Source organism: Motacilla alba, chromosome 2, assembly GCF_015832195.1.
Source record: "Motacilla alba alba isolate MOTALB_02 chromosome 2, Motacilla_alba_V1.0_pri, whole genome shotgun sequence".
NCBI lineage: Eukaryota > Metazoa > Chordata > Aves > Passeriformes > Motacillidae > Motacilla > Motacilla alba.
In genome coordinates, this window is record NC_052017.1 from 55992168 (window position 1) to 56006125 (window position 13958).

The 13958-nt window shown below is 39.5% G+C and overlaps 1 protein-coding gene across 10 annotated transcripts in view; it reads right to left on the reverse strand.

Moving 5' to 3' along the window:
- Window positions 1-13958, reverse strand: part of NFX1 (nuclear transcription factor, X-box binding 1) — an 80272-nt gene that overhangs the window by 17485 nt on the left and 48829 nt on the right. For 4 of the 10 annotated variants that reach the window (XR_005255831.1, XM_038128084.1, XM_038128083.1 and 1 more), the window contains exons 17-21: window positions 13694-13767; window positions 11136-11237; window positions 6070-6111; window positions 5618-5716; window positions 1499-1565 (exon numbers count right to left, since the gene is read on the reverse strand). Coding sequence is in view for 6 of the 10 variants with exons in the window: in XM_038128084.1 (XP_037984012.1) it covers window positions 1499-1565; window positions 5618-5716; window positions 6070-6111; window positions 11136-11237; window positions 13694-13767 (384 nt within the window). In the remaining 4 variants the exon portion in view is untranslated. The other 6 variants (XM_038128086.1, XM_038128085.1, XR_005255830.1 and 3 more) reach the window with 5 other exon arrangements.

Sequence of the window (13958 nt, forward strand, 5' to 3'; positions counted from 1 at the left end):
CCTGCACTCAGGGAAGAAGAACTTCATGCACCAGTACAGGCTGACCTGCTGGAAAGCAGGTCTTCAGACAAAGATCTGGAGGTGCTGGTAGGCAACAAGCTGTCATGAGACAGCACTGTGCCATTGTGGCACAAGGCAAATGACATGGTACACTAGGAAGAGTGTGACCAGCAGGTCATGAGAGGTGATCCTGCTCCTCTATTCAGCCCTCATGAGGCCTCACCTGGAATTCTGTGTCCAGTACTGGGCTCCTCAGAACAAGAGAGGAATTGAGCTCCTGGAGCAAGTCTGGCAGAGGGCTACAAAGATGACAGGGGACTGAACCATCTCACAAAGATAGGCTGAAAAAGTAGGGCCTATTGTGCCCCAAGAAGAGATGACAAATAGGATTTTATTTATTATTCTTTCTTTTGTCAATAAGTATCAGAAGATAGAGAGTCAGGAGGATGGAGCCAGGCAGCTTAATAGCTGGCCATTTAATAGTGCCAACCAACAGGAAAAGAGGCATTAGGGAGTAACTGATGCATAGGAAGTTCCATATGAACATAAGAAAGAACTTCTTTACTGTACAGGTGACTGAGGACTGAAACAGATTGTCCAGAGAGACTGTGGAGTCTCTCTCACTGGAGATATTACAGAACTGTCGCATGCAATGTGTTCTAGGATGACCCTGCTTGAGCTCGGAGCTTGGACTGGATGACCCCACTGGGGCCCCTTTGATAATTAGACACAGACTGACTCATTTTAGTCTTTCATTCTAATGATACAAACAATGGGCAAGAACATTAGACAAATGGACAAGCACCAAGATTGTTTAAGAAACATCATAATTTTTTGAAGGAATAAAGTTAAGTAACTGTCCTTAGGACCTAAGGGGTTCAAAATTATGCTTTTTACAGAAGATTAGCTCCTTCTTGAGCTAAGGGCAACTGAGAATAGTATAGTTTACACGGTCCTTTGAACCACATATACTGGGTCTTTTACAGAGTAGCAGCAAGCTAACCTGACAGACCTGAAGATGGTATCATTGAAAAACATATGATTGTGTCTGTGGTATCAACCTCTCTAAGTATACTGGAGTCTCTCAAACACTGTGGTTGAATCCAGGTTTTCTTATAGAAGAAAGAGGACAACCTCATGCACTGGCAAATATAGGAAGGTGTCCAAAAATCTGTGAGCAAGTTCCACTACAGGGATCAGAAGTACCTATGCTTTCCTTCTCAAAGTTTGAATGTTTAAAAATAATCTTTGACAATATTTTATTAATGGAGATCCAAAAATTGATGATAATCCATTGATGCATTAAAGCCTAGCACTGCTTGAATCCTTAAGCAAGGTTTGGCACCAAAGTAATCCTGAACTACTAGGTCTCCCAAAAATTTTGTTCTTTTTACAATAAACTGTGCACTTTATTGGAGCCCAAACAGATGTAGTGTCAACTCATAGCTATGAGTATTAATAATGTTTAGTAATATCAAACTTGTATATGAATACTGACCTTATTCACAGCTTCCACAAGCATTCTCATTTCCTTCTCAATGTCACTGACAAATTTCATATCCTTCCTGCAAGAACAGCATTCTAGGTTAACAAGGCGAGAGAGTGTACAAAGATAAAATATCTTCATATTTTGTAATATTTTTCAACAAGAACAAAATGAAAAAAACAAGAACACAAATGACTCAAGCAAAAGCTTCATTCACATTAAAAGACTGTCAGTGTGTCATCACTATTAGAAAAATAATAATTTCTTATTCAACAACTGGAACCAAGAATAAAATTCTATGACATGGTTCTGCTGTCTGACAATACAATTCTACATTTTCAAATAAATAATGTAGATTTTGAAGTTGCCATTTTGGTGTTTTCAAATTATGTGTCATTAATTTACTTAGTTACAATATATGATGAGACATGAAAATGGGGATAGGGTAAATAAAGTCGAGTTCTTTTCCAAGACAAAGTTTACTGATTTTGGTCTTCAGCTCCCCTAGCATAACAAATTATGAAGAATTCAAGAAGCAGCATAAGGCTTCTGGCAAGCAAATAAAACATTCTTGATGTGAGATACTAAGGATTTGTTTGAAGAATTTTTTGTTAACTACCTTCATCACAGTACTTCAAGTCTTTCACTTAAGGGTGAACTTTATGCTCTGTTCTTAAATAAGCAGGTAAACTACCTTCAAAAGTAAGGTTGCTATTTGTTAGGCCACAATCCCCATGGAGGAAAAAAGGCTACACAAAGATTTCATATCTCAAAGCTGGTTGGTAGTAAGTAATTCGTTAAAAACCAGACACTATTCCATACCAACACAGTACTACTTTGTGAATGATTTCAGAATTTAACCAGTTAAGAAGTGCCCACCAAAGCAAGTACAACTATCTCTGGGAGATGACCTACCAAAGTTCTGGGTGCTGAAGTCAATGTATCATCAAAAGACCATAAAAATTATTTCAAACAAATGAGCAAAATGACAACACTGAATAGCTCAGCTATCAACATCACTTGATCAGATACGATGGATTTAGCTCATCACTAGTAAACAAACCTTCAAGGTTTAGCAAAAATACACAGGCATTGCATGTAGCTACGAGAATTCCTTGATCTTCATTAGACAGAAGTATAACACTGGGAGAATTGAAAAAAGGACCTGAATTGGGTAGAGTTAAAAAGAAATGGACCTCCACACACCTATGGTGTGAAATACAGAGTCAGCTCATGTGGCATGAGGCTTTGGAAAAAATATTACAGCAATAATTTCAAGTTTTAAAAAACCCCAATCCCCAAACAAAAAAACCCAAATCAACAACAAAAAACCCAACCAAACCCACTAGGAACACCCAAATTTCAAGGTGAAGTGATCATGGCAGGTGAAACATATGTATCAACAATCCAGTGAGAGGGTCCACAAGCATCTGATATATAATATTTAAAAGCATACTAAGGAACCAGCTAACACACTGGAGGATACATTAAAAAAAAAAAAGCCCTTTAGGAGCCTATAAAAGATTTTCATGGTCCATACAATGGAGTCTTGCACAGCCAGTAACTAAATTAGAAAATTCTGTTCTGTGTAGCTCCAGGTGGCTGGATACTCCAGATGTTCTGTCCTCCAGTAGTTTCAATTATTCATAGAGCAGCCTCAACATCATCAATGTCCAATTGGACATTGATACTTGTGCTGATCTATCCTCCAACTTCATGTCAAGAGATCAACCTGAGCATTTGCTTACTCTCTGTATGTATTTCTGAAGCTTCTTAGAAAGGTCAGTGCTGAGGTGTCCAGCCAGTGGATCTGTACCCCCCCTCAGTTGGTAGCCATCTCCATGCTACAAGATAGATTCCCCTCGGCAGCAGAATATCTTCACATGTAAAGCTATATGGTGGAGAGACTTCTTTTGACTCCTTATCAGATCCTGACAAACACATCAGGAAGATTAGCATTACCATGCTATTCCTGGTGCCTCCTTCTCCTGCCACTGTCCTACAAAGGAGACATATTATCTTGGCATGCTTACACTCACTTACCTTCTTCCTGTTACCTGGAGTTGTACTGCATTTTGGGAGCTTTAGGATTCTGAAATTAAAGATTACACCTCAAAATCAGGAGGCCCTACAGCTTTCTCAAGTTTTCTTCATTTTTAGGTATACATTTCTTTCAGCTCTTGACAATGTATCAGCTACACAGATCAATTAATTGCCTAAAGAAGATAATATGGCATTCTAGTAATGACTTCGGTAGCTGCTACTTTCTTGAGGCAGTGACACTGAATGCCCAGGGAGGCAGCTGTCATGTTTCTCAATCATTCTAAGATCCTGCATATAACTTATGCTCTATAGCTATAGCCACAGCCACAGCCCTGAACTCCTGCATTACTGGAGTGATGCATTCAAGCAAGAATGAATTAATCTGTCAGAAATAATTCAGAATACTGAGCCACCTGAAAAACATACTGTAATGGATACAATATCTGGATTCTGCCATCTTGATGGAAAGCCAAATCTTTTGCTAGACTACTGAGACAAAAGATCATCAGGAGCAGTCAAGGAAGAAAAATCATAAAGCCATAGATTTACAAATTGCAGGTTGCTGCTCTTGTAAAGAGAGCTATGTTACTATAAGTTGAAACTCATTTATCTTTATAACTAGATAAATGAAATCCAGTAATTCAATGTACAAAGTAATTGACTTGAAGATTAACAAAAACTTTTGCTTTAGCTATGACTCAGTAAGAATAGCCTTGGTGTATTGGTTCATTGTAAATTACCAGTGTAAAGAGGCTACAAAGGAAACACAAGAAAAATCACAGAAAGAATGAGGAGTGTGAAAGCATTAAGGCTACTTTTCAAGGTATCTGTTCGACCATCTACAGTACAGTGCAAGATCCTGGTCAGTTCTGCACATGAAAGATGAACACTTTCACTATGGGTAGGGGCGGGTAGAAAGATGAGACAGAATTGTACTCCAAAAAACCACAGTAGACTACACAGTAGACTATACACACAATGCAAAACTTTCCCTTTCTTATTGTACTGGAAGTGTGTGCTGTGTTTTCTGAAGAAGTTGAAGCAAAACATATTCTAACACAACTAAGAGAACAGTCCTTATAAAATAGCACTTTTAAATGCAAATACTATAAAACAGTAGCCCCACAAGGAAAACATTCAGCTCCTATTTTGCAGTAGGTTCATCAGTTGGAAGTAAAGAAGATATAACTTACTCTTAAATTTTGAATGTTTGCTTATGTAAAATTTTCACTTATGTCAAAATATCAGCAAATCAAATAAAGGATTTTCAAGTAGCAAACATCCTTACAAAACAATGACATTTATGCAGCATTAGAATACTGAAGGAAGAAAAAAACATACTAAGCTGTTCTACAAAACTTAGACCTGGTAACAACTAATGTCATGTCTACAAACCCACACAAGAATAAAAACTCTCAGATGACACATCATCTCAACATCTTTTAAAAAATGTGTCTGATCCCTTCTTGTCATTCCAGATTACAAAGTATTTATTGGTGTGGTGGTTTTGATATTACCTTGATTTCCCATTGCCTCATTTTAGCATGTTTCAGTCTAGCAACCCTCTATGCAGTCACACTGGCACAGGCTTTGCTCTGCATCCAACATTTTAAAAATTCCATTTCTTTATTTTTAAAATAAAAGCAGTAAGGCAAAAAATAAATGGGACCTGGTAGAAAGAACAGTAGGCTATGAGAGTCTAAATTTTATAATTATAATAATAATTTCATTATTTAGTCATCCCTTTTGTCTTTGTTTTGAAATGGAGCTCTGAGGTAGAAGTTGGTTCTCAATAAAAGCAGCAGAGATGTGAGAAGTACAGGTACTGATTCATAGTGAGAATGGTGTAAAATGATGTTACCATTTTAAATCTGGTCTGATTGCTGAAAAAAGCAACCTGTCAGGCACATTTTACTTTTCAGGTTCTCATTTGGGAGGTCTTGAGAAGTGCATATCAACTTCTTTGATTTAACTGCCTTCTAATGCTAAGGCAGCTATTTTTAGAAGAGTAAATAGAACTGTTCTGCATTTCCCCTCTTGCTCTCAACACTGTTGACTTATGACACCTGCCATCATTAAAACACATACCTTGCATCTTCTTTTAAAAGGTCACTGTACTTTGGTCCAGAAGAACGAATTTTAAAAGGATCAGAATTATCATCTATTTCAAGAGCTTCAGCAAGGCGCCTAAATTTGAAGATGAAAAAACCCCAAAATATAACAAAACATAAGCAAACAAAAAACCCATATAAATCTGCCCGACCTTCCACACGTCATAGAAGAATTAAGTTACAGGTTACTAATACAAATGAATAGCTTGCAAAATATATGGTCTGTACATTTGAAACTACTCATTTAGAGCTAGAATATTCTAGCAAGATTTCTGATCAATATAGATCTTTATAACAGGAATCATCTCCACATTTATCTGTTCTCTAGGTCATGAAGAAAAAGATTTCTTCTCTACATAGCATTACCTTTCCAAACCTAGACTACTTCTGTTAAAAAAAAAAAAAAAAGTAAGCAAGTTAATTTCCCACCTGTTCCTCTGAATAGCTAAGCATTCTTCGTCACACTGCAACCTGAATTATGAAAGAAAACTAAAATTAGAATCACTGATGCTCCTCATATTTTTCAAGCTGTAGCTTGTTGGTGTCATATTATCACAGCCTAAAGAAGTAACAAGAGCGTGTGGGAATATTTTATCATATTAGAACAGAAAGAGCTAAAAATAAACAAACAAGCAATAATCAAAGATCTTTGAGCACCCAATCTCTTCTTTAGGTTTTGAACAGGAGCAGCAGTTACCCAAATTGTATAGGAAGTGAGGAAAAAAGCTTCTGAACTAGATGTTATATTGGCAAATTGAAAGCAAAATAGATTGGTAAAGTTCCGCCATCCCATCCTTAAGGAAGGTCCACCAGTCAGAGGACTCCCATGACTCCCACTGTCAGGCAATAGGAGGACACCTGGTGGATGAAGGGAGTGGAAATGGGTCCCTACTTGGGGAGGTAACAGAAATTCCTCCCAACACCCATCACCTACCCAGGTGCCACTTCAGAATAGGTATAGGTTCTGGATCTAGACGGTCAGCCAGATAACGCAGAAGAAAATGATCTGCCCAGTAGGACTCTGAATTACGCTTCTTCTACGATCCATTCAGATGGATCACCACCTCTGACATTAATAAAAAAAAAAGGGTAGTTGTAGTGGGTGACTCCCTTCTGAGGGGAACAGAGGGGCCCCATATGTCGACCGGACCCATCCCACAAGGAGGTCTGCTGCCTCCCTGGGGCCCGGGTACGGGATATTACTGAGAGACTCCCTGAGCTGATTCAGTCCTCTAATTATTACCCACTGCTGATACTCCAGGTTGGCAGTGATGACATTGAAAAGAGGAGTGTCAGGGAAATTAAAAGGGACTTTAGTGCACTGGGTCAAGTTGTTGATAGGGCAAGAGCACAGGTAGTGTTCTGCTCAGTCCCTTTGGTGGCAGTGAAAAACAGCTAAAGGAACAGGAGAGCCCACACTGTCAACAAGTTGGATCAAGCAGAATTTTGGGTTCTTTGATCATGGGGCAACTTTTTTGGCACCTGGCTGCTGGAACTGGATGGGCTCCATCTCTCTGTTAAAGGCAGAAGAATTTTAGTTCATGAACTAGCAGACCCCATTAAGAGGGCTTTAAACTAGGTTTGAAGGGGGAAGGAGATGTAGCTGGGCTGTCTGGAAGCAGGCCCAAGGGTGGTAAGCCTGAGTTAGGGGTGAAGTCAGTAGCCCAGCTGAACTATTGCACGCAGCATGGGTAAACAAACAAGAAGAGCTAGAAGCCATGGTACAGCAAAAAAGCTATGATGTACTTGCCATCACAGAAACGTGGTGGGACAACTCACATAGCTGGAGCGCTGCACTGGATGGCTAAAAGCTCTTTAGAAGAGACAGAAAATGGAGAAGAGGTGAAGTCATGGCCCTTTATATTAGGAAGGCTTTTGACCCCATGGGTATTGAAACTAATGACGACGAAGTTGAATGCCTATGGGTAAGGATTAAGGGGAAGGCCAGCAAAACTGACATCCTACTGGAGTCTGTTATCATCCACCCAACACAGAAGAAGAGGTGGACAACTTATTCTATGAGCAGTTGAAAAATGTTTCAGGATCACCAGCCCTTGTTCTTGTAGGTAATTTCAACCTACCAGCCATCTGCTGGGAACTTAATACAGCAGAAAAGAGGCAGTCCAGGAAGTTTTTAGAGTGCATGGAGGACAACGGTTTGTCACAGCTGGCAAGTAAGGAGTAAGCCCACCAGGGGAGGGACTATGTTAGACCTATTGTTTGCAAACAGAGATGGGCTGGTGGGAGATGTGGTGGTTGAAGGTCACTTGGGGCATAGTGATCACGAAATTACAGAGTTCTTGCTATTTGGTGAAATCAGGAGGATTTCAATAAGACTTTTACATTGGACTTCCAGAGGGCAGACTTTGGCCTATTTAGGAGATTATTCAGAGAATATCTTGGGAAGCAACCCTTAAAAACAAAGGAGTTCAGGAAAGGTGGGCATGCTTCAAAACAGAAATCTGGAGGGCAAAAGAACAGTTCCTTTGTTCCCGTTCCTGCGTGCCGAAAGATGAGTTGACAAGGCAAATGTTCAGCCTGGATGGACAACGAGGTTTTGAAAGGACTTAGGAATAAGAGGATGTATCAACTTTGGAATGAGGGTCAGGGCACTCAGAAAGTATTTGAGGGGGTTGCTAGGGTATGTAGGAAAAAAATTAGGGAGGCCAAAGCTCAGATCGAACTTAATCTGGCAACTTTGTAAAGGATAATAAAAAATGTTTTTACAAATATAATAACGGCAAAAGGAAGGGTAAGACCAACTTTTGTTCTCTATTGGACGAGGGAGGGAACTTAGTAACTCCAGATCAGGAGAAGGTGGAAGTACTTAACGCCTTCTTTACCTCAGTCCTTAGTGGGAAGACGGCTTGTCCTCAGGACAACTGTCCTTCTGTATTGGTAGATGATATCAGGGAGTAGAATAGCACCCCTGTCACCCAGGAGGAGGCAGTCAGAGAACTGCAGAGCCACTTGGATATTCATAAACCCATGGGACCAGATGGGATCCATCCCAGGGTGATAAGGGAGCTGGCAGATGAGCTTGCAAAGCAGCTCTCCATCATTTACCAACAGTCCTGGCTCACTGGTGAGGTTCCAGATGACTGGAAGATGGCCAGTGTGACACCCATTTACAAAAAGTGTGGGAAGGAGAATCCTGGTAATTATAGGCCAGTTAGCCCAACCTCAGTAAGATGATGGAGCAGTTTATGTTGAGTGTCATCATGCAGCACTAACAGGACAGCCAGGGTATCTATCAGACCCAGCTAGCATGGGTTTAGGAGGGGTAGGTCATGTTTGATTAACCTGGTCTCTTTTTATGACTAGGTCACCAATCTGGTGGATGCAGGAAAGGCTATGGATGTTGGCTGTTTGAACTTCAGCAATGTCTTTGACACTGTCTCCCACAGCATATTCCTGGAAAAGCTGGCAGCCCACGGGGCTTGGACAGGAGCACTCTTGCTGGGTTAAGAACTGGCTGGATGGCTGGGCCCAGAGGGTGGTGGTGAATGGTACTACATCCAGCTGGTGGCCAGTTACAAGTGGTGTCCCTCAGGGGTCTGTGCTGGGGCCAGTTCTGTTCAATATTTTTATTGATGACATGGATGAGGGGATTGAGTCTTCCACTGGTAAATGTGCAGACAATACTAAGTTGGAAGTATGTGTTGATCTGTTGGAAGGCAGGAAGGCTCTGCAGAGAGATCTGGAACAGTTGAATGGATGGGCAGAGTCCAATAAGATGACATTAGTAAGTCCAGGTGCAGTCCTGCATTTTGGTCACCATAACCCCCTGCAACATTACAGGCTGGGGATGGTGTGGCTAGACAGTGCCCAGGCAGAAAGGGACCTGGGGGTACTGGTTAACAGCTGGCTGAACATGAGCCAGCAGTGAGCCCTGGTGGCCAAGAAGGCCAACGGCATCCTGGCCTGTATCAGGAATAGTGTGGCCAGCAGGACAAGGAGGTAATTTTTCCCCTGTACTTGGCACTGGTGAGGCTGCATCCAGAGTACTGTGTCCAGTTCTGGGCCCCTCAGCTTAGGAAGGACATTGAGATGCTTGAGCGTCCAGAGGAGGGCAACAAGGCTGGTGAGGGGCTTGGAACACAAGCTCTATGAGGAACGACTGAGGGAGCTGGAATTGTTTAGCCTGGAGAAAAGGAGACTCAGAGGTGACCCTGTCACTCTCTACAACATTCTGAAAGGCAGTTGTAGTCAGGTGGGGGTTGGTCTCTTTGTCCAGGCAGCAACTGCCAGAATGAGAGGACACAGTCTTAACCTATGCCAACAGAAATATAGATGGGATATTAGGAAAAAGTTTCTTATGTAAAGAGTGATAAAGTTCTGGAATGGTCTGCCCGTGGAGGTGGTAAAGTCACCATCCCTAGATGTGTTTAAAAAAAGACTGCATGTGGCACTTGGTGCCATGGTTTAGCTGAGGTGCTAGGGCATGGGTTGGACTTGATGATCTCTGAAGGTCTCTTCCAACCTAGTGATTCTGCAAATAAAGGCTACCTACCACAGTTTAGGTATGATATTAGGAAAGACTTGTACAAAGAAAAGCCATCTCTGGTAATTTCAACTGTTCAAGAAAAGGGCAGTATGTGTCCACACAGAAAGATATGTGTTAGTGACTACAACAGAATAGCAAAAGTTCTTAAGTATGCTGGCAGTAGCTTTGGTACAGGAAATCATTAGGCAACTATATGGGAAATATCATTATTTTGACTTTACACAATGTAAAGGAGCATTAGATTTTAACACACATAATAGACTGACTCTGAAATAATCAAATACAATATAAAGAAAGAAGACATGATAACAGAAATAAACTAAGACCAGAGTTTAGGGACTTCAAAGGCAAAGCCTTCATTAAGTCAAGTTTCTGACAGAAGGATGCTGGAGAAAGTTGACAACTTCATAAAGAAATTATACTATAAGTAAAAGGACAAGCTATTTCAGTCCTGAGGAACATCAGGAAAACTTATGTCATAAAATCAGGTTTGTGGTGCCAGCCAGGATGACAACACCAAAGCACCAATCAAACTGAAATATAAACATGAAAAATTCTAAAACAGGTAATACAAAAATATTGTAAATAGTTAAGATGATGACTAGGAGAAAATATGGCCTATCAATAATCCAGAAAGGAACACGGCATTGCTGAAACAGAAGATAAAGTCAATTGCCCTCTCTAGAAATCTGAAAAAATCCAGAGGAACTCCAATGAGTTGGCAGAGTAGAAAAAAAAAACTCTGAAACCACAGTTGTATTGTCCCACACTCCATTATAATAACCAATGACAGAGATCTCATTCTACATGAAAGAAAAACCATGAACCACCACAGAACTCCAAAATACTCTTTAAGCATATTGCTAAAGTAGAATCAGACTGGTATAACAGCTAGTATTTTTATCACCATATTAATATATGTTGCACGTCACCTATGCTTCAGGTACACACAAAGGCTTCAAATATGTTACTACATGTATCTCCTTACCTGGCTTGCTTCATTTCTTTTTTTGTAATAAGCCTACTGATTTCCACTGAATCCCCAAGCTGTAGATCTGTTAGCTTAGTTGCTATAGATATAGCAGCTATTCTGAAAAAGAGAGTGGTAGATTTCATTTAAGGCAACACATAAACTTCTGAAAGGTATATAAGGGTGCAGATTTAACCTCTAGGTGGAAGAACTAAGACAGACTGATCATTTTCTCATTAGACTGGAACTCTAGTTCTACATCATCAAGTTTTAGCAGTCTAATCTAGCTACATAAATCAAGAGTCTACTCTCATCTCCCTCAACTAGGAGTAACACTAACAAACGGATGTGCTTCTTGTGCAAGTTGAAATTATGCACGGCAAACACTCTTTCTCCTCACTTGCTAATTACACAAGCTACAGCTGACCACATAGCTTTAACTATCATTTTATCTGATTCTTCCCTGTGTGCAACTAAAATCTGTAAAGTAAATTTATTAAGTACTTAGAAATTTGCTTGGAAAATATGGTTAACACAATCCACAAGGAAAGGACAAAATGCCTACCAAGATCATTACCATTTTCTTTATAAAGATGCTTCCTAATTCCCTTCAATAACAAGTCTTCCCAGTCTCCTTTGCTAAAATTTGTATAACTAAAATATCCAGGATTTTTTAATGGAAATATCCTGCAAAATTTTCAAACAAACTCCTAAAAATGAAACATTGTATCCTCCTGAACTAGCTTTTCTGTTACATTAAAATAAAAGGATATGTTTGTTTCTGTGTGTTTATCTCTATGTTTTTCATCACATTCAAAGACCAACCACCTATCAGAAAGAGGCTAATCATACTACATAAAACATAAAAATCACTTAAAAGCACTTCATATTAATCAGTTGATGCCAAAGTCTAGATAATGGGACATTAGATGATATGACATCATTTGTGCCATTCGTACAGACATAGCAGCACAGGTATTTCCTGTTCCCTTGGGCATTCTTTCACCAACATTCACTGACAAAGCCGAAAGCTGTTTTATCATTTCTCTAAAATTTTTGAGAAAACTTGGATACTCCCCTTATATGCTGACCTTTACTTTGTTGCAGGGGTTTTTTTATGTTTTTGTTATCATCATTTTGGTTTGGTGATCGGTAGGAAAAATGCAAACTTACCTCCACAAAATTAGAATAACCTTTCAGGAACCTGAACTGCTGGAGTTATCAAACTTAGCTGCCACATTACTATCACAAGTCAAGAATAATTTGTAAACACATATGAACACATTTTAACTGATACAAACACCTGCTTTAAAGTGAAGAGTTTCCCTTCCTCTAGATTTGGGCTCTGATCAGAGAAATAAATACATATGTATTCACCTTACACATGCAAGATCTCTCATTGGCTTCAAAGAACCCTTTTCCTTGCATGAATGTTTAGGCAGTGCCTGAGTTATAAAACAGCAGAGAAAGAACTTCAAAAATCTGGACTTGTATGTTATCTTCTGAACTTATCATTAATGACAAGCATTTGCCAATTTAAACTGGTATTTCAACATTGAGCCAGTCTTCTGATTTGTGTTCAGTGATGAAAATACCAAAAAAACCAAACTTGTATCTTGCATTCAACTTGTATTGACTACAACTGTTCTTGATTGCTTCTAATTAGCACATTTTTCTCCTTGTTTTCATTAGGTAGCATTAAGTACCTAAGCTAAACTATTTTCTGTCAGAACTTGAATATGGACAGTGTTCAGCAGGAACCAAGCATCATACCCTAAGCTGGGCTAGGACAAAAAAAAGGCCCTCTGATACCAGTTCCAAATAAACCCATCATTAAGAAACTTTCTCTGAAAGACAGGAAGAATCTCAGACTTTGGTTGCCTAACAGAGCAGAACTCTGATCACATACCAACTCTTCAGACTAACCTTTTTTACTCCCTTTCAATCACAGCCTGAGAGTAAGATTTTTTAAATTATTATTATTACTGTTTTGCTATGTTAATTTCAAAAGTTCCAAAGCCCCATTTTTCTTCTCTTCCTTGTCTATTCCTTGCTCTCTCTCCTATGAGAGAGAAAATTAAGTTTAGACATAGGATCTGGAGATTGTTGCACTAAATACAGTTGGGTAGGGCTCAGTTTGCCCAAGATTAAAACCCAAGATTTAGATGCCACAGCTCTACTGCCTAAATTTAGCTGTTTCAGAATTACTTTAAATCACTCTTCAGCATCCATCATCTCTGTTGACTAGGTTCCATCATACATGATTGGAAACTTGGACAGCAAGTCACACACAGACTGCAATCACTTACATTCAGGAGCCTGAATCTGGACTCGACAAATTCATCTGTACCTAATTGTTCTGTGTGGGTAGAATAGAGTTCCACATACGGAAGAGTCAAGCTTTGACATACCAACAGAAAAAAAAAAAAAAAAGGGTTCTAATACACTGGTACAAAAACTCAGGGAAATACCAACCCCCGCACAAAAACTACCTCATGTCAAAGTACAAAAAAGTCAAAAAGCTTGTGAAAGCAGTAGGTCCAGTAAGGAATTGAAAGAATTACTACCGTACCAACCTTTGATATGTATTAGATGCTTCGGAGCATATCATACTCTCCTTTCTTCTTCCACATTCACACTGAAGATCAACCTGCCATATCACATAAGTGAGCAGCTTTTTAAAGTTTTGTCTATTTACTGCCATGGAGGGGTATGAAGGATATAAACTTAATCATTTTAGAAAGGCTATTTTAGTGGAATAATGGCTAACTAAAAGTGATTAATAGTTTTATTTTTAAAAAATCAGTATTTTAAGTTCAGAGACAAAACGTTATGCTATCA